This window comes from Bos indicus x Bos taurus, chromosome 20 (assembly GCF_003369695.1).
Source record: "Bos indicus x Bos taurus breed Angus x Brahman F1 hybrid chromosome 20, Bos_hybrid_MaternalHap_v2.0, whole genome shotgun sequence".
Lineage (NCBI taxonomy): Eukaryota > Metazoa > Chordata > Mammalia > Artiodactyla > Bovidae > Bos > Bos indicus x Bos taurus.
The window spans coordinates 63895976-63917484 of NC_040095.1; the positions used below are offsets into that span (position 1 = coordinate 63895976).

Sequence of the window (21509 nt, forward strand, 5' to 3'; positions counted from 1 at the left end):
TTGAGACCCCATGAATGGTAGCCTACCACGCTCCTCCATCCATGGGATTTTCCAGGCAAGAGTACTGGAGTGGGCTGCCATTTCCTTCTCTAATGCAGAGTGAGGGTAAGGAATAAAAATTGAAATCCTTTTCCCATGGTACATGGTTAATAGATGATGCCTGTTACTGGAAAATTCTCGTTGTTAGCTCTAAGGGATAAACATCTAAATATTCAACTGAAAGAGATGGAGGAAAGGACAGAATTTTTGTTGTTCTTGAGTCGCTAAGTCGTGTCTTTTTGTGACCCTATGTACTGCAGCACTCCAGGCTTCCCTGTCCTTTACTATCTCCCAGAGTTTGCTCAAACTCATATACATTGAGTCAGTGATGCCATCCAGCCATCTCATACTCTGTCATCCCCTTCTCCTCCTGCCTTCAATCTTTCCCAGGATCAGGGTCTTTTCCAGTGAGTCAGCTCTTCACAAAGTATTGGAAATTCAGCTTCAGCATCTGTCCTTCGAGTGAATATTCAGGACTGATTTCCTTTAGGATGGACTGGCTGGATCTTCTTGCAGTCCAAGGGAGTCTTAAGAGTCTCTCCAACACCGCAGTTCAAAAGCATCAATTCTTCAGCTCTCAGCTTTCTTTATAGTCCAACTCTGACATCCATACATGACTAGTGGAAAAACCATAGCTTTGACTAGATGGACCTTTGTTAGCAGTTATGTCTCTGCTTTTTAATATACTGTCTAGGTTAGTCATAGCTTTTCTTCCAAGGAGCAAACACTCTTTAATTTCAGATGGCTGCAGTCACCATCTGCAGTGATTTGGGAGCCTAAGAAATTTAAATCTGTCGCTGTTTCCATTGTTTCCCCATCTATTTGCTATGACATGATGGGCCTGGATGCCATGTTTATTATGAAAAATTTACTATCTCTCATAATAAATGTTAGAAAGCTACTTTACTTCCATTTGATATGTATTTTTAAAATTAATAAAATTGTTTTAAAAATGTGGCCATCATTGAGTGTGTTGCATGTTGTAGGTCTTCTCTCTAATGAAACATCCTTTGCTGTCAAAAGGAGGACTTGGGATCTAGTGCTGTGTTCAAGGTCAAACTCTGCACCCCTTAGGTTTGGTCTTGTTTTTGGAGACATAGTGCTTAAAGTTCTTGTCAAATAATTAGACCTAGACGTATGGTCCTAAACTGCACCACCCACAGCTGCATGGCCCACTTGCCTGGGTCCTCCCACCTTTGCTTGTTGGAGGAGGCACCTGGCAGTGAGGAAAGGGAGCTGAGACTGAGAAAAACCATTACCTTGTGGAAATTTCTTATAGACTAAAAGTTATCATGTATTGTGTTATCAACTGGATAGCTACCTTTCTAACACTTTGAATCTGTGATCCAGAGCTTAAGCTATTCATAAATCTCAAATCAAACACATTATCATCCTAAAAACAAATATATTGGTTCCATCATTTTAATTAACTATAATCTTAAAAAACAAAAACAGCTAAACCTATCAGAATAAACAGCATTTTCAGTGATTATTAAGTGAAAGGAAGATGATTTGGGGGATCACCATTTTTGTTGCTGTGCTCAGTCGCTTCAGTTGTGTCTGACCCTGTGTGACCCTGTGGACTGTAGCCCGCCAGACCTCTCTTGCCATGGCATTCTCTAGGCAAGAATACTGGAGTGGGTTGCCGTTTCCTTCTCCAGGGGATCTTCCCGACCAAGGGATCGAACCCACACCTCTTATGTCTCATGCATTGGCATACAAGTTCTTTATTATGAGCACTGCCTGGGAAGCCCTTTCACCATCTTTATTCGCTTTCAGTAAATGTAATTATAGGTACCATTTTTATTCGCATACAATAACATTTATTGTCTCATTCTCATTGTTGATGGGGAAACTGTGCATATTCCTTTGCAGTTAACTTCTCTTAAATGCCTAATTTGACCCAAAAAATGTGCTTTTAACTTTGTAGAGTGGCTGGTGGGTCTCAGGACCTGAAGTTTAAAGAATCCTGTCTTTCACCTAAGGAAGGAAGCACTAGGCTCTGTTTCTGCAGTATGATAAGTGCATGTCATGCATTTTCTCTCCCAGGAGTACCAGCCTTGTAACACCAACCCATGCCCTGAGCTGAAAAAGACCACGCCCTGGACTCCCTGGACGCCCGTCAACATCTCTGACAATGGGGGTCACTACGAGCAGCGATTTCGGTACACGTGCAAAGCCCGTCTGCCTGATCCAAACTTGCTGGAAGTGGGAAGACAGAGAATTGAGATGCGGTACTGCTCTAGTGATGGAACCAGTGGCTGCTCCACCGACGGTGAGTCAGCGACTCCATAGGGACTGACCTGCTTCCAGGGACAGGCATTCTGTCTCCTCTCCAAGTTCATAGAATCGTTGGGGGGGGGGGTGGATTTTTCCTGTTCATTATGGCTTAGCCATGTTTATAACAATGATCTCTTTACATCAGAACTGACTTTATAGCGAACTGGTGGGAAAGACTCTTACTATAAATATTCAGTTGCATGTTGGGGTGGTTCCCTGACTCCGTCCCTCAAAATAGCACCATATTTATAATGAGTTCAGAAAAGTTTATGGGAGATTCATTTAGTATCAGAATATATACTGAAGAAACCTCTGCATTCTTCCATCACCACTTTTATTCACACACAATTATATATATTTATCATTGTTGATGTCAGAGACTGTACAGATCCCTTTGCAGTTGGCACTGAAATTTAACCTGCAAATAAAGCTTTTCCTTTTTTTACTCCCCAAATGGGACAAAGACAAAGGAAGTGCATATCTGTGTTTATATCTATGAAAGAATCTTTCTGCTAAAAAAGGCAGTATGTGAGAATCCTCTAATACTCTTTGAAACTGCTTTGCCCCTTATAATTGTATAAATCCCTTCAATGCCGTATGACTTATGTAGGGAGAGCACTAAGGTAGATGGGATGATCCACTCTCTGCCGGGTTCTGCCACTGAATGGTCACCTCCCGCCACTAATGCCACTCCTGCCTGTACCCAGCGGGCAACTCACTAGCTCCCTCTGGGGCTCAGGTGTCTCAACTACAGAAAAGGAAGTGAAGTTGGCCATCCCAAAGAGATTCATTTCTGCTTCTGTCTTCATCTCTCCTCTAATGCTCATCTGATTTAAGAAAATCAGTGCAATGTTAAAAAGAAAATAAGATGGTTCTTGAAGCAAGATGATGAGAACAGTAGAGTCATATCTTACACTGGGCCTGCTTGAACATTTCTTACACTTTTTCGTTTACGATTCTGTTATTCTCCCAATGTGACTGTGGTAGAGAATACACAGTCACCATCAACATCATTTATAGGTTCAGAGTGATTGGCCTTGACGGACCACAGAGCTGATGAGTCACCATGTTGGGCTTGCCGTGGGTGGGATAAGCTTATGGAGGCGCCATGAGTCTGCTCCTGCTTTGTCACAGGGCTGCACTCACAAGGAGCGGCTCTGAGTGAGGGTCACCAGCTACCTGTAGGTCTCAGATCTCCATTCCTCCTCCTGGAGCTGCCAGCCTGGATGCTTTGGGGCTCAAAAGTTGCCCTCAAGAGCCACTCCCAGTCATATTTCCACTGACATTAACTGTCTCCTGACCTCACACCATTCTGTTCCCTGTAGTTCAGCAGCTATACAAGTTGTTCATTGTTTCTTGGTGGGGAAGGGGGCGGGAAGTCTACCATAGTGAAGTATTTTATTTGAATAAGTATACACTTTAAGTTAAATGAATAAAAACTACCTACCTAAAAAATCAAGCAACATGATATGCATTCTGATTCATTATAAAATCCTACTTTAGTGAGAAAGAAAGATAGGTGATGGAATACCAAGAAATAGATAACTGAAGACCCATTTTAGATATCTACATACCACAAGGGATGGTCTTATGATCTCAAGGTAGGGTTCTGAATAAAATACAAAATGTGCAATTTAATATGAATTTCAGATATTTTTCAAAAATTACTTTAAGTATGTTCTATGTGCTTCCCTGGTGGCTCAGATGGTAAAGAATTTGTCTGCCATGCATAAGACCTGGGTTTGATCCCTGGGTTGGGAAGATCCCCTGGAGAAAGGAATGGCAACCCACTCCAGTATTCTTGCCTGGAGAAGTCCATGGACAGAGGAGCCTGGTGAGCTATAGTCCATGGGATTGCAAAGACTTGGACATGACTGAGCAACTAACACACACATGTTCCATGTGTCTTTTTTAAGATAGGTATATCCCATGCACTTAGATACATATTTATACTAAAATATTATTTGTTATTTATCTGAAACTAATATTTAACTGGGCTTCCTGTATTTTATTCACTAAATCTGGCAACCCTGTCTTCAATTCAGTCACGTATTCCTTTATTTCAGAGCAGGCTGTGAACTTAATTCTTATGACATCAAAGACGAAAAAGAGAAAATGAATGACATTGTTTCTTTATTCTCTTTTCTGAACATATATTTTTTTAATCCTTCCTTTCTCATATATATATAAAACCAACATTAACATTCATTTTTAATGATAGTAATATAAGCTAAGGAAAATTTTGATATCCATTTTAAAAAGACATCTTACCTTTCCTCTAAAAGTATATTGTGGGCATAGTTTTAAAAATACTTCATCCTTCTGTGTCTTAGTGGCTTCAGGTTCTAATTACCAGCCACGCGTCTTGGTATTGATACCCTGAGAATACAGAATTGGACTTGTTTGGCTCCTATCACACAAAACAAGGCTAAACTGTGTGTTCTGTATTGATTAACCACAAAGGATTAACCATCAGAGAAATAGGTTTCTCATCCATTTTCTCTGAAGAGCACCCCACGTAGGTTTCTGAGCCACAGATTTTAAGTAAGCAACCAAGAAGCCTAGAACCATCCGTACTTGTCTGCCTCCTCACACCCAGAACCTCATGGCATACTTTGAGAGTTTTTTGTTAAAACCCATGTCACCCTGCTTCCATTTGAGAAAATGACTGAGTATTTCTTAATATTTTAAGGCAGTAGACATGTTCATCAAAATAATCACAAATTGCACAAGGACAATTTGTTGCAGAATTCCCAATGGAAGTGAGAAGGCTGTATTTTCTTTGAAAGAAGTTTCTCAGAACAATAAGTGATCTATTACCAAAAAAAAAAAAAAGAACTCTGTTATTGTACAAGGACTTTGCCACATTCACAAATCGAGGTCTTATTTGCACTATTATTTAATAGCAACTGTGGAGATAGAAGACTTGAATTATAGGAGATTATCAGGCAAACTGCAATTTTATTTTTATTTCGTTTTTTGCTTCTGCAGTGTAAAAATTGTTCCATGGATACTTGAGAATGTAGTTGCAGAGGCAGAGCAGAGAGTGGCTGCAGAATGAGAGTTAGTTTGAACTCTGGTTACTCTAAGAGCTCCTGACTAAATCACACTTGGGCCATTTCCTTGGCAGGCCTGTCGGGCGATTTCCTGCGGGCAGGGAGATACTCCGCCCACACCGTTAACGGGGCGTGGTCGGCCTGGACGTCGTGGTCACAGTGCAGCCGAGACTGCAGCCGGGGCATCCGGAACCGGAAGCGTGTCTGCAACAACCCGGAGCCCAAGTTCGGGGGCATGCCTTGCCTGGGCCCGTCCCTGGAATACCAGGAATGCAACATCTTGCCCTGCCCAGGTGAGCAGGTCCCGAAATCTGGAAAAACTGAAACATCAAGGTCTTGGAAGACCTTCTCATCCGTCTTCCCTGGCTTTATGTTTGAGGTATAACTTGTGATAGATAAGTGGATACAGACACAGGTGTGGATGGAGGTGTAGATACAAAAATTGTGGACTTCCCAGGTGGCTCTAGTGGTAAAGAACCCACCTGCCAATGCAGGAGACATAAGAGATGCTGATTAATCCCAGGGTCAGTAAGAGCCTCTGGAGGAGGTCATGGAAACCCACTCCAGTGTTCTTGTCTGGAGAATCCCATAGACAGAGGAGCCTGGTGGGCTACAGTCCATAGGGTTACAAGAGTAGGACACAACTGAAGTGACATCGCATGCACACACACACACACACACATAGATATAGGTGTAAACATAGACACAGATGTAGATAGAGATATAGGTGTAGCTATAGATACAGATTTCCTTGGAGGAAGGCATGGCAACCCACTCCAGTATTCTTCCTGGAAAATCCCATGGACAGAGGAGCCTGGCGGGCTACAGTCCATGGGGTCTCAAGAGTCAGACATGACTGAAGTGGCTTAGCACAGCACAGCATAGACATAGGTTAGATACATAGACGTTGATGTGGAAGTAGATGCAGGTGTAGACACAGACATAGATGTAAGTATACATATCAGTTTAGATACATGGATGTAGAGATGATCTTCCAACTTCCTTGCTATAAAGACATATATAACCTAGACCAGATTATGTTCATCTGTTTCTGCTGCTGTTAAAGAAACCAGAACATACTCAGAGCCCCTCTGAGGGATGGTGGGCCCAGGCACTGCACCTCAGGAGAAGCGGGCTGGGTTTCGTTGTCTGGAGAGACATGTCCTGTCTTTGACATGGGAGGCTGGCCCCTCCCAGCCTGTGATGGGCCCAACCCCCCAGAACTGGCCTCCCTTCATACCGCAGAGCCTTCACCAGAGTGACAGTTAACAGGGCTAGCCCCCATGGGGCCTGCCAAGCCCGCCCCCAGGTGCCCTCAGCTGACAGGTGTCCACCTCCTCCTGAGTCCAGTCTTCTAAACGTGTAGCGCCTCTCAGGCAGGCCCACTGGAGGTGCGCTGTCAGAGTCTCCTCCCTGAGTCCACGAGTTCCTGCACAAGCGCAGGGTCAATAAATGAGCTGCAAGGGCCCCACGAAGGGTGTTGCGCACTGACACAGCTCCAAAGGCTCTCTGTCGTCTTTGATGCTCTGACCATCTCTGCCTTCTTCCTGCCCTGGCTCTGAGTGCAGCTGTGTCACTTTGATCGCTTCGTCTGGCCTTCCCATGTCAGAGCAGCTTTCATTTAACCCCATGCTGCATGGCCATCCTGCGCGCTGGGCTCTGGGGTTTTGTATCCTGCCTTCGACTTTGTCAGAGTGACCTCCCAAGGAGGGTGACCATCTCACTCTTGACCATGCCCTCAGCTCCCAGTGAGCCTGGCACACGCTCCAAATAGCTCCAGTGATGGTTGTTGAAGGATATGAAAATAAGCAGTTTGTTACTTGATCTTCCTTTTTTTTAATTCATTCAGTTCTTCAGCAGACATTTTTGATAACCCACTCTGCATTATTTACTCAATATAAAAAGGCTCGGGCTTTCCTGGTAGCTCAGCTGGTAAAGAATGCCCCAGCAATGCAGGAGACCTGGATTTGATCCCTGGGTCGGGAAGATCCCCTGGAGGAGGGATGGGCTACCCACTCCAGTCTTCTTGGGCTTTCCTGGTGGCTCAGACAGTAAAGAATCGCCCTGCAGTGCAGGAGGCCTCAGTTGCATCCCTGGGTTGGCAAGATCCCCTGGAGGAGAGCATGGTAACCCACTCCAGTATTCTTGCCTGGAAAATCCCCATGGACAGAGGAACCTGGCAGGCTACAACCCATGGAGTCGCAAAGAGTCGGACACGACTGAGGGACTAATCACAGCACAGCACAGAGAAAGACTCAGTGACCTGGTCCAGGTTGGAAAGGAACTTAAGAATTTAGTGAGGAGGCATCCTGTGAACAATGACAGCCTAGTAGGTCACCAGCTGTTCCGTTGATGACAAGACGTGGTGGCTACCTCAGCCAGGGACCCACTGAGCTGGAATCAGGGCAGCTGTACCGAGCAGGCTGCCCCTGGGCTGAGTCCTCAGGGCCACATGCGAGTAGGCCATATAGACAAGCAGGGGTGAGAAATAAGGGGTCGTGCTAAGTATGGTGCACAGGGTTTTTAAAGGCACAGAAGCCTGCATCTGTAGCATCTTTTTCAGTTGGTTAAAAAAAATTTTTTCCTGGATTCCTTAAGCCAGGAACTGGCTTGCAACAGTACTTAGACAGCATCTGTTAGATGGACAGATGGATGGATGATGAGCGAATTGTGGGCGGATGATGGATGGATGGATGATGAGAAGATGGTGGGCGGATAGTTGGGTGGGTGAATAAACATGTACATTAAACTTAATATACAGTCCCTAGCTTTGTAGTGGGGGCTCCTAGTCATGTTCCTGCTCCTCCCGCTACTTTGCACTTCCTAGACTATCTCTGCCTAAATTTCTCCAGCCTCAGGAGATTCTTCCCTCCAAACTACCCAGCTTTCTTGGCTGAGCCATGCTGAGGGGCTGGGAAAGGTCATGTCTTTCCCACAGTCCCAGTGTGGAGAGTCAAAGGGCTCTTCCTCCCACGGGGGGCCAAGAGGGAACCCGAGGGGCCACATGATTAGATTAGCATCTGTGCTGTAAAGAGAGGCCGGGAGGCAGCATGAGAAAGTCAGGACCCCTCGCCCACGCCACCTCCCCGGACTCCAGACACAAGCCCTGGCTGCCATCGGCAGAATGTGCAGACTCCTGCAGATTCTTGGGTGCTGCCCAGGCCCTCAGGTGCTAGGCTGGGGTCCGTCTCAGATACGTCCCATCATTGTGACCTAGTGGCTGCTTTTATTTTTGTGGATCTGCTGGTCAAGCCAACACTGTGTATACATAACCTTGTTGTATTGCAATAGCTCTTTTGAAAGCCAAGATTCCCTAGAGGGCTGTGAAAACATTCAGAGTGGCCCTCTTACTTTCCACTTGGGAGGGTACAAGTTCAGGGGCTAAGTGGGGCAAATGCTGATTCTCTCTCCCGCCTCCTAGAAAATTCCTACCACAACACGCAGGGATTGAAACAGCTCGTATCTTTGCATGCTGAGCTGCTCAGCCGGCTATGGGCTATTTTTGCCTCAACTAGGACTCTTCCCTTTCTATGAATTTACTCCTCCTCCATCCTCTTGGGTCCACAAAGGGGCGGTGTATTTTATTTTAAAATGAGTTTTCTCATTATGGGCTTCCTTGGTGGCTCAGGGGTAATCCACCTGCCAGTTCAGGAGATGTGGCTTTGATCCCTGGGTTGAGAAGATCCCCCAGAGAAAGAAACGGCAACCCATTCCAGTATTCTTGCCTGGGAAATCCCATGGACAGAGGAGCCTGGCGGGCTACAGTCCATGGGGTCAGACATGACTTAGCCACTAAATAACCACAGTGTTCTGTCTATAACATATATTAGGCGCCTGTGGTGTGCTAAGAACACTTATTGCTTCTCTGTCCGTGAAATCCTGAAGTCCACACTTTGTTCAGTAAACTGCAAGGAACACAAAGGGAGCCTAAGACTTTGGTTTTGTCCTGTGTGGTTGGCAGCAGTGAGCGGTAGCTGGAGCTTCACCTGAACAGCTACAGAACCAGGTTCATGGTCAGCCCCAGAGGCTGGATTTTGTTCTACAGACATACACGCGTTCCTCAATCATCCTTACGCTTGCATGTTCCATGCTTAGAAGTATTTCCTGGAAGAATTGAGAGGAACTGAGGAAGCATGGGGAGGAATGTGGGAGACCCCATATGCCCTCCTGTGATGGTCCATGGTGTGCCCGACGCGTTCCCGCGGTGCAGACCCTGGGCAGCCCCACCAGCTCGGTCAGATGTGGGTTTCAGAAGTGCTGTGGTTTTCTGCCCCTTCCCAGTGGATGGCATGTGGTCTTGCTGGTCCTCCTGGTCCACGTGCTCGGCAACGTGTGGAGGGGGACACTACATGAGGACACGCTCGTGCACAAACCCAGCCCCCGCCTACGGAGGTGACATCTGCCTGGGACTGCACACAGAGGAGGCGCTCTGCAACACGCAGCCCTGCCCCGGTAAGCAGCCCCTCCCTGCCCAGCGCAGAGGACAGGGCGATTTTGGCCTTCCCCTTGGTAAAGACTGCCCTCAATGCAGGAGATCCCGGTTCGATCCCTGGGTCAGGAAGATCTGCTGGAGAAGGGAGAGGCTACCCACTCCAGTTTTCTTGGGCTTCCCTTGTGGCTCAGCAGGAATCCACCTGCAGTGCGGGAGACCTGGGTTAGATCCCTGGGTTGGGAAGATCCCCTGGAGAAGGGAACTCCAGTATTCTGGCCTGGAGAATTCCATGGACTATACAGTCCATGGGGTGCAAAGAGTCGGACACGACTGAGCGGCTTTCACTTTCACTTTTCGCTCTGTTGGCGGAATGGTGAAATTGACAGAAGTGTGTCTCAGGAAGACTAAAAGAGGGGACACAGCGGTGCCACAGTGTTGCCCGTGAAGTGACTTCATAACACGTTGTTCTGCTAATACGATGGACTCATTCTCACCATGCCACGGTTGCAGAACTAGCAACAGAAACTGGTGATGACCAAGCATTCTTATAGTATTGAAGCTGGTAATGGGTACTGAGGGGCTTCCCCTCTGGCTCAGTGGTAAAGAATCCACCTGCCAGTGCAGGAGATGTGGGTTCAATCCCTGGGTCGGGAAGATCCCTGGAGAAGGAAATGGCACCCACTCAAATATTCTTGCCTGGGAAATCCCATGGATGGAGGAGCTTGGCAGGCTACAGACCATAAGGTCACAAAGAGTCATACATGACTGAGTGACTGAGCAGGCAGGCAAGGAATGCGAACTGACATTTTGTTGCTGAGAATCAGGGTGGGAATCAGAGAGCCTTTATGGAGTGGCTTCACAGGAATCCCCCCAGGGCCGTAGGCGTGGGTTCCGGGCTCCAAGGCTGGGCGGCCGAGGTGCCCAGGGGACACCCTGCAGAGCCTTCCCCATCCAAGAGTAGTTCACTTTTCTAACATAGAGGGACCACTTGGAGTGAAAATGAGACACTCTCCTCTGAATCTGACTTAAACTTTGAAACACACTAATGTGTGTGTATGTGTGTGTGTGTGTGTTTTTAACTAGCTCCAGAATATTTTCCATGCAGGTTTCCTGTATATTGAGAAGTGTTTAGAAACTGTGTCCTCAGTCAGTCCAAAAGCAGTTACTTTACACATTTCTCAGGAAATACTGTACCCTTTACAATCAATCAAAACACAAGTTTGGTTTCCAGATTTTCCCTGAACTGCAAAGAGGATACTTATATTTAAAAAGGAAGAAAAAACCAAAGTGTGTAGAAAAAAGGAAGAAAAAAGCAAAGTGTGTACTAACAATATTTTATATTATTAATATTTCAGAAATATTATTGAGAGTTCATTTTTTTTAAACTCCTCACTTAAAATGTGTATTAATCCTCTCTTTTCACACATCTATGTACCCGGGCGAATTTAACAAATCCTAGGGAATCTCCTCCTCTGGGGTAAAGTGACCTTAGCTGGCTCATCTTTTGACCTTGACCCAGACTTGTTCATGGATCTTTGGTGCTTCAGGCACAGTAAACACGGGATAGAACGAATTCTACCTCAAGTGCCGCCTGCCAGTGGTGTACTGACTCTGCAGGGCTGTTTTCATAACAGAAAAGAAAGTATTAGTATGTGTAGTAGCTTGAACCCCCTTCAGCAGCCAAGACTTTCTCAGTTCTCTTGCCTGGGTGCTGAGACCTGTAGAAATTCTCCAGGGACGTATGTGAGTGTGAATGATCCTGCAGGATAGTGTCTAACATTACTTTAGAGCATTAAAATAATGTGTGTTTTAGAAAGTGTATTCTAAGCACATTATTTCTAATCAAAGGTATATGAGTTCTTTGATTCATGCTCCAGTGTATTTTATTTACTGAACTTGGTCATGAGATATGAGTCTATCTTATTTGTAAACTATAAATATCGTATGCAAACTCAATGTCGGTAAGCTGCCAGGCTTCCAGGTTGGTGGATGTTAATGGTCTTGTTGCCGCATCTCGTCTCCTCCGGCCCCTGCAGAGAGCTGGTCGGAGTGGTCAGAGTGGTCAGAGTGTGACGTGGCTGGAGTCCAGGTCCGTGTCCGCCAGTGCGTCCTTCTGTTCCCCGTGGGCAGCCAGTGTTCCGGAAACACCACAGAAAGCCGGCCCTGCATTTTTGATTCCAACTTCATTCCAGGTAAGGGGGCAGAGATGCTTATTAGTGTGAACAAAATCACTTCTAATGTTTCAGGAGGAAATGATTCATGGGTAGGAGTTTTAACTGCTCTTTGAGGTTCTGTTTGGTAAAACAAGAGATCATTCAATCAGTTCTTATGGTTTCAAGGTGGTTATGAATTTGTGGGAGTTCCCAGGTGGTGTAGTGGTAAAGAACCTATCTGCCAATGCAAGAGATATAAGAGATGCAGGTTCTATCCCCGGGTCGGGAAGATCCCCTGGAGGAGGGCATGGCAACCCACTCCACTTTTCTTGCCTGGCGAATCCCATGGACAGATGAGCCTGGCAAGCTACAGTCCACAGGGTTGCAAAGAGTAGGACACAGCTGAAGTGATGTAGCATGCACACACACATAGATATAGATGTAGACGTAGATATGGATGTAGGCGTAGATGTAGATATGGATGCAGGTGTAGACATAGATGTGGATACAGGTGTAGATGCAGATGCATGCATGCATATAGAGTAGACATAGATATAGATGTAGACATAGATATAGATGTGAGAGTTGGATGTAAGATACAGATGTATAGATAGGGTGTAGACATAGATGGGACTTCCCAGGTGATGCCAGTGGTAAAGAACCTGCCTGTCAATGCAGGAAACATAAGAAGTGGTAAAGAACCCACTCCAGTACTCTTGCCTGGAAAATCCCATGGGCGGAGGAGCCTGGTAGGCTGCGGTCCATGGGGTCGCTGAGTCGGTCCGACTCTTCAAGACCCCATGGACCATAGCCTACCAGGCTCCTCCACCCATGGGATTTTCCAGGCAAGAGTACTCCAGTGCATGAAAGTGAAAAGTGAAAATGAAGTTGCTCAGTCGTGTCCGACTCTTATCGACCCCATGGACCACAGCCTACCAGGCTCTTCCATCCATGGGATTTTCCAGGCAAGAGTACAGGAGTGGGGTGCATTGCCTTCTCCAGAAGCGACTTAGCAGCAGGAGACGTAAGAGATGCTGATTAATCCCTGGATCTGGAAGGTCCTCTGGAGGGCATGGCGTAGATATAGACAGAGATACAGGTGTAGACACAGATGCAGGTATAGACATAGATACAGGCATAAACATAGATGTAGACATATATACAGATGTAGATAGAGGTATAGGTGTAGATATAGATACAGGTTTCCCTGGAGGAGGGCGTGGCAACCCACTTCACTGTTCTTGCCTGGAGAATCCCATGGACAGAGGAGCACAGTGGGCTACAGTCCTTGGGGTCGCAAAGAGACAAAACCGAAGCAACTTAGCAGGCATGCACACATGCATGGATTTGTGGGTAATGCAGTTGGAGACTTGAATTTAGGCCATGAGTTTTAAGATTTTTTAAGCACAATATCTTCTACAATTTATTGACTATAACACAGTTTGTTCAAAAAATGAAAATAGATTGTTTTTTTTTTAAATATTAGATTAAATGCTTTGGCCATGCTGTGCATATTTGTTTGCACAGAGAAAAAAGGACCGTTCTTTTCATGTAATCTTAGTATATTTGGGAAAATGGAAACCGATCCTTATTCTCGTCTTAGAGAAGAGGTTGGCTGGCCCTTCGGCTACAGTCCTTTCCATGTGAAATCAATGTTTGGTTAATAGTGATAGCTTATCACCCATCACATGCTCACCCAGGCACCGGCTGTTGTTCAGTCACTCAACTGTCTGATTCTTTGCGACCCCATGGACCGCAGTACAGTGGGCCCCCCTGTCCTCCACTGTCTTCCAGAGTTCACCCAAGTTCATGTCCATTGAGGTGGTGATACCATCTAAACACCAAACCAAAAGGCATGGGCTAGATACTTACAAAATATTTCACATATTTCTACCATGTCCCTTAGGACTCTGACATGGACCAAAAGCAGAGAGTAACCTCTTAAAAGGTTGCAATAGAGAATACCTTGTTTTCCCCTAAAGGAAAATGTAGTCGTGTTTTAGAGAAAGTTACCTTAGGCCTCCTAAGGCACCTCAATCTTCCACCGTCTAGAACTGCAGGAGTGTTTATTATTGCTTCCTTTTCAACCATAGACATATTTTTAATTCTTGCTATTGAATGAAAAATCAGGAGCATTTCTGGACTCCTGAAATGGTGTGTATCCTTGGGAGTTAAACATTTAGGTGGATCTCTCCTTTTATTGGCATCCTACTTGTGGGTTTCACATAAGCATGGAAGACAGCATGAATGAGCTCTGAGTAGGAAAATTATTTGTTGAGGCAATTTCTTTTGAGCTCTAGTGGAACGGTCTCCTCCCCAGGGAATGTGACAACACTGGTTTTGATGAGACAAAAGATCTGAGGCAGAAACCAGGGAGGCAGATGCTGCAGTGTTCCACAGCGAGCAGAATACATTGTAACAGAAAATCTGCACAAACTCCACCCTTGTTTTGAAACAAGTGCCCTGATTTCACTCTGGGAGACCATAGTATTCTCTGTTGCTGTAATGAATCTCACTCCTTTGCAATCAAGATGACCTTGACCAGATGCATCTCAGGTTGGCTAAAACAAACAAATAATTGTGTTTTTTAAAAAAAATTGATTACGCTTTTCGAAACATTGACTCACATAAAACTCAAAATCATTAGACACTTTGTAAATGAATCATTAATGTGATCTTCCTTCCCTTCATACATTGTGATTGAATCTTTTTTTCCAGAAGTGTCTGTGGCCAGATCCAGCAGCATAGAAGAGAAAAGATGTGGGGGTGAGTTCTGTTTTTTAATTAATTCCTAGTGCATTTCTGATATTTTCCAGTTGTTTCTAATCTCATATGTTTCATGTGATGTTTCTGCTATTGACCAAGAAAAACAGATTAGAGGAACTCCTCGATCTAAACACATTTTATTTTGGCAGTGAAAATGCAAAGGAGTCCATATTTGATGTCTGCATCAGTGATTCTTACATTGGGTCCTTAGATCAGCAGCATCAGTATCATGTGGGAACTTGATAGAAATGCAGGTTTTCAGGCCCCTTTCAATCTACAGAATCAGAACCTCACTGAGAGGGGTCCGGCTCTGCGGTTTAATAAGCCCCTCAGGTGTTTTTGGTGGATGTAAGCTGTATGATCCAGTGATTCTGGTATTAGCTACAGTTAGATTTCCCACGAGTAAAACAGAATGCAACCATTTTGTTTATATTTATAGTGTAAATCCATGACAGCCAGCCTCAGATCTCCAAAAGGCTGAAGCAATAAAATGATACAGTTTTATTATGGGCGAAAGGTTAGACATGTCTCTAGAGATATTTTTCAAACTTCCAGCAACCCTGAATGACAGAAATCGCATTCCTTGGGTCAAATCCATGATGCTTTTGGACTTTCCTGTCTAGTTCTATCCTGTCTGGACTGGAGGGGCTGGCTGTCCACTGATCAGAGTCCAGCCGCTGTCCAGCTGCTGTGTGGAGCCAGTACCCAAACACAGGACCAGTGTCTTCCTGTGTGTACGTGCTGACCAGTCCTAGCATAATCTATTCCAGCTGGGAGTCCCAGACAGCTCAGGTCAAAGGTCTTGGGTCTCTCACACTCAGAAAGAAGCTGGATTTTCAGAGGTGTGTTTTGGGGATGTACTTGCGTTATTAAATACACTGATAAAGTCTGTCTACACTGTTACATTCTGTTTACTCAGCCATCTGTTAATCCATTTGTTTTCAGTCGTGTTTACTGAGCACCCACTCTGTTCCAGTTTTGTGAGGGGTGCGTACAGTGGGGACTCGAATAGCTCCAACTCATCTGGAAAGAAATGACATATCCCAGGAGAGCCCTGTGCCTGAGAAGGGTGAAGTCTCAAGTCTGATGTGGGTCAGTTCACTGAGTTCACAGACTAGCGACCACTGCCTTGGGATCTGGGCTTCCCCAGTGACTCAGCGGTAGAGAAGCCTCTTGTAATGCAGGAGACACAGGAGACTGGGGTTCGATCCCTGGGTCAGGAAGAGCCCCTGGAGGAGGGCATGGCAACCCACTCCAGTATTCTTGCCTGGAGAATCCCATGGACAGAGGAGCCTGGCGGGCTACAGTCCATAGGGTTGCAAAGAGTCAAACATGACTGAAGCAACTGAGCACGCACACACCTTGGGATCCAGCTGCAAGATGAACGTGGGTTGGTTCACAGAAGAATAATTGGCACCTTAGTATTTTTGGATCAGTCACTATATGCTCAACACTGTATCAGATGACAGGAGGTTTCCTATTTCATCCCTGCAAAGTTTGTTCCTGTGGGTGCCGCAGCCCACAGTTCTTTTTGTAAAACCCTTGGCAATAGAGAAGGATTCGGAAATCAGCGTTTTTCAGGGTATAGACGGCTGATACTGGGCATATACAGTATGACATCCCCGAGGATCTGGGGACCACACTCCATAGTAACCAGTCTCTTTAAAGACCTTGCCATGGAATATGGGTGAAGGGAAGCAGCTAATGAATGCTCCTCCTGGCATTTCTGGTCAGTTCTGCAGCAAACGGTCAGGTCGGGTCAGGTCGGGCTTCACTGCCAGATGAGTGGTGAAAAATCATTTGTGTTCAGAGACTGGTTTTGGGAATTGTAGAGAAGGCATAGCAGCCAGAGCTTTTATCTGCATTTTATAAACAGAGAGACGGTCAGAGAGAAGAGGTTCACAGGAAGTCGAAGTGGAGCTGGGTCTAGATCCAGACGGTGGGATCCCAGTGTGAGTGTTAAGCCCGGAGCACCTTGGGTTTCCAAGATGGCTCAGTGATAAAGAATCTGCCTGCCAAAGCAGGAGATGTCAGTTCAATCCCTGGGTCAGGAAGATCCCCTAGAGAAGGAATTGGCAACCCACTGCAATAATCTTGCCTGAGAAATTTCTTGGGCAGAGGAGCCTGATGGGTTATAGTCTGTGCAGTCACAAAGAGTCAGACATGACTTAGCAACTAAACGACAATCACCACAAGAAAAGAGTCCTGGTGCTGAGTGTCCCACGGGAAGGTGTCTGGGGTCTGCAGCCATAGCATCTCTGTCCAGGCAGCACTCTTAGACAATACCCAGGGTCCCCAGAGTGGCAGAGATTATAGAGAGTGTCCCCATCCTGAGGGATTTCAAGGCAGAATCTGGGTGCAGCCAGCTGATGCTTCTGCAGCATGACTGACCCTGCAGGTGTAACACAAATTCACAAGCCACTTTCCTCAGCTGGCCTTCTCAGGGTAAGATATGGGAGTCCTGCCAAGACCTTGAACATCCAGGAGGACATGACACAGAAGGCCCTTTTGTCTCTCTTACTCTCTTTAGTCGCTCAGTCGTGTCCGACTCTTGCAACCCCATGGACTGTAGCCTCTGTGGAGGGGGTTGCCATTTCCTTCTCCAGGGGATCTTCCCAACCCAGGAATCGAACCTGGGTCTCCTGCATTGCAAGCAGATTCTTTACCAACTGAGCTAGGAGGGACAGAAGGCCCACTTCCATCCTAAGACTCAGCATTTGTGTGTTTGAGCCAGTTCTGCCATATGCTGCACCAAATCAAACCTCAAGGTGCTATTGATTCAGTCATAGAAACTTTAATCACAGTCTTCAAAACTCATTGTTTTGGTCTTAGGCTGCTGACACTGGCACAGCAGAGCAGGTGGGTAAGTGGTCATGTGTGCAGGCGTGCTCCAGATGGTCAGTCGTGTCTGACTCTTTGTGACTCTGTGGACTCTAGCCCTCCAGGCTCCTCTGTCCATGGGATTTCCCAGGCAAGAATAGTGGGGGAGATTACCATTCCCTTCTCCAAGGGATCTTCCTGACCCAGGGATTGAATCCGAGTCTCCTGCATTACAGGCCAATTCTTTACAGTCTGAGCCCCCGGGGAAGCCCTGTGGGTAAGAGGTCAGATGGGGCTAATTGTAGGTGACAAGTAAAAAGCGTTACCTAGCAAGGAGTTTTGAGGATGTTGAGGGGACTTCACAGATAACTTTTTTCAGCTTATTGAAAAATCAGTCAAACTTTACACAGATAATTGACCAGTTGAGCCCACTGGGTAATTGGTCTCTGTTCCAAATTTACTGAACCAAAACAATAGCAAAAAAGCATATTCAAAGCAAAGTGCCACACTAAGCAGATTCAAGAGATTTAATAGGAACAATTTTTCACTTACACAGAAAAAAATGTAGGCCTCTTGAAAGGTTCTGACTTTGAGAGCTATTTTTAGTTGCATGAGACCCAGAGACTATACAATCATCCTAGGGATGTCAGCTGGCCCAGCCTTCCCCAGGCACCTGCAGGAATGATTCACTTGACTAATGACAAAGTATCTGCATATGGAGAGAGTCATACATCTTCCCCTGTTATAATATAATATGTTACTACTACAGCAGAAGTACTTTTATAAATTTTAAAGTACTGTATTGCCAAAAAAAGAAAAAGCTAACCATCATCTGAGGCTTTGGCAAGTCATAATTTTTTGCAATAGTAACATCAAAGATCACTGATCACAGATTACCATAACAGATTCTAACAGTAATAAAAAAAAAAGTTTGAACTATTGCAAAAATTGCTAAAATGTGACACAGAGACACGTGGTGAGCAAATGCTGCTGGAAAAATGGTGCCAATGGACTTGCTAGACAGACAGTCCCCACCAGTCTTCCATGTGTGAAAAGCACAGAATCTGCAGCTGTGCTCTGTCTGCACCATCAGAACCCAGAGCGGCTGTGCCGTGCGTGCTCCCCTCTCACCCTCACTGGCCTTTGTTTACAAGCCGCTGCGTATTTAAGGCTCACCTCCAACCTCTTGTCTGTGTCTTGCCTGTTGTATGGGTCTTGTTCTCTGAATATGCCCACAGGAAGGGCTCCTGTGAACAGTGTTCTCCAAGTTGTGACACTGAGACAACAGATTATTCTCCTTATACTTGAAAGTCAGTTTTGCTGGATATAAAGAATAAAATACCTAGGAATAAATGTACATAAGAAGGCAAAAGATCCATACTCAGAAAACTGTAAGACACTAGTAAAAGACAAACAAATGACACGAACAGATGGAGAGATGTACCATGTTCTTAAATTGGAAAAATCAATATTGTGAAAATGACTATTGTTACCTAAAGGAAACTACAGATTCAGTGAAATCCCTATCAAATTACTAATGGCATTTTTCACAGAATTATAACCAAATTATTTTACAATTTATGTGAAAACACAGAAGACCCCAACTAGCCAAAGCAAGTTTGAAAAAGAAAAATAGAGCTGGAGGAATCAGGAGCCCTGACTTCAGGCTATATTACAAAGCTACAGTAATCAGTACAGTATGGTACTGGCACAAAAACAAAACTATAGCTCAATGGATTAGGATAGAAAACCCAGAGAAAAACACCCGCTTCTACAGTGACCTAATCTGTGACAGAGGAGACAAGGATATACAATGGAAAAAAGACAGTCTCTTCAATGAGTGGTGCTGGGACAACTGGACAGCACGCATAAAAGAATGAAGTTAGAACACTCCCTAACACCTACACAAAAACAAACTCAAAATGGATTGAAGACGTAAACGTAAGACTGGACGCTCTGAAACTATTGGAGGAAAATATAGGCAGCAGAAGTGCTTTTATCCCCACATGGCCTTGACCCTGGAGGGTCTAAATGGCTATAAAGCATTGAGAAATGTCAACAAGTGTGGAGTCCACGCTTGCTTACCTTGAGGGTGGCTTTAGGGTTAGAGTAGAAGCTTCTAATGGTTGCTAGTAGAATGGCCCTTACATACTTAATTCTACTGTCCCAGATTCAGCCCTAAAGGCTTTAGACAAAATCAGAAAACGCCACAGATTTATTTATTCCTTTCACTTTGTTAAACCAGTGACCAAATAATCAAGAAGTGAAAAATTGAGGTGGATGTCAGGGAATGGGTGGTACTGTGGAATGTTCTAGTATCATCCTCCTGGATTATCCAGCCTCAGGTGCTGAAGGCACTGGAGGCCTCTATTAGGAATCATCAGTTTAGAATTTCAGTGGGAGTGGCAGTACATTGGTTATAGCTCACAGAGGACAGAGGAAGAGGCTGCCCTTCTACACCATCTTCATCTACCTTGGGGTGCAAATCCAGTTCCTAGGGCCCTAGAGCCCCAGAATATGGTGTCCAGGAGCAGCAAAGGGGCACAGCTTAGAGGGAGAAGCTTAGAGGGTTTAGAGATGGGTGAAGGATGCTCCACCTGTGCTCTGGATTCCAGGTGAGGCAAAGGCAGCCCTCAGAGTCCTTGGGAAGGAGCCCAGGTGATTAAAGAACAAATATGCCAGGACCTGCTGGGTACAGGGAACAGACTCACAGGTCTTCTCTCCCTGGGGACCTCCCCATGTGGCCCAGTCTTCTCGTCCGGCATCCACAGTGGTACCCAGCAGGCATCTTCAGTGGTCCCATTTGAGTGCAGAGTGGGCAGTGAGAGAGAGGAAGGGTGACACTTGGCATCTGGTGATGCATGAAGGGGACATCTGGGAGGAAAGCTAGAGCCTCAGAAGTGCCCTGTGCAATGGAGACACAAGGCCAGTAACCCTCAGGCAACTGGTGAGCTGTACATTGCCAAGACAGCAGAAAAGCATTGAGGTCATATTTTGCTTTACCTGAATTTCAGTAATTTCAGCTTCATGGGCACAGCTCAGATGTCATCTTTATTTCCTAAAAGGCTTAAAATTTTGATTGTCGAGTGTTTTACCAACACACAGTGAATATCTTATTTTTTATTTTGTTGTTCTTTCTCAGACATTAAGCAGGCCTTGCTATGCCACTTTGATACCACTCAAACCAATCCTATATTAGAGACATAAGGCCCTATCAGTTCATTTTTTCAATATTTTGTATTTATAACTCAAAATAACTTGAAATGTTATTAAGTAGGAAAAAAACACTGTATAAAAGAGGGTCATTTCATGACCATTAAAAGATCATATTTCTTTGATACAAATCCTTTGTTTCTTTGGAGTAAAGCATTTTACTTATAAGGTCTCCAAAATACAAAGTGAGTGAAAAAAATGGTACCTGGGTGACATTTACAACAGACACACACAGCATGTGAGTGTGCCTTGTGTCTCCAAAACATAGTACAGAAATGGTGACAGTCGTTTCCTCTTGGAAATTAAAAAAAGTAAAAAGACTTATTCTTGTCTACCCTTATGCACTTTCTAATGTTATACAATATGTGCATATTCATATTCCAAAAATGTAGTGGAAACATTAAGAATGATGCAATCAGAGCACAGTTTTAAACAATATGAAGCGATAAAGGAGAGGGGAAGTGGTCAGGCTTGCAGGTGAGTGGGGATGGGAAGCAGTGAGATGCATCCTCGCTTTGTTCCCGGGACACAGACAGGCTGTGTGCTGGGGCCCTCAGTCCCTTCAGGAGCATGGAAAACGTGCTCCCTAGGAACCCCAGGAACCACAGATCATGCTGCACTTGAGACAGAAGGACTTTCTTGTTCAAGCCTTTAAAGAGAAAAAATGTCTCTGCTAGGGTGTGTGGGGACGTCCAAAAGACTGGTTATAATCCATAAAAGCATTGACATAAACTACACTGGTCAATGCGG

The 21509-nt window shown here is 45.2% G+C and overlaps 1 protein-coding gene and 1 non-coding gene across 6 annotated transcripts in view; one reads left to right on the forward strand and one right to left on the reverse strand.

Annotated features, from left to right (window-relative positions):
• Window positions 1–21509, forward strand: part of SEMA5A (semaphorin 5A) — a 565569-nt gene that overhangs the window by 534150 nt on the left and 9910 nt on the right. For all 5 annotated transcript variants that reach the window (XM_027520271.1, XM_027520273.1, XM_027520269.1 and 2 more), the window contains 5 exons: window positions 2089–2314; window positions 5450–5668; window positions 9657–9827; window positions 11844–11999; window positions 14679–14726. In XM_027520271.1, coding sequence (XP_027376072.1) covers window positions 2089–2314; window positions 5450–5668; window positions 9657–9827; window positions 11844–11999; window positions 14679–14726 — 820 coding nt within the window. The remainder of the gene's footprint in view (window positions 1–2088; window positions 2315–5449; window positions 5669–9656; window positions 9828–11843; window positions 12000–14678; window positions 14727–21509) is intronic.
• On the reverse strand, window positions 17339–17410 carry TRNAC-GCA. The gene has a single exon. It is a non-coding gene; the product is annotated as a tRNA-Cys (tRNA).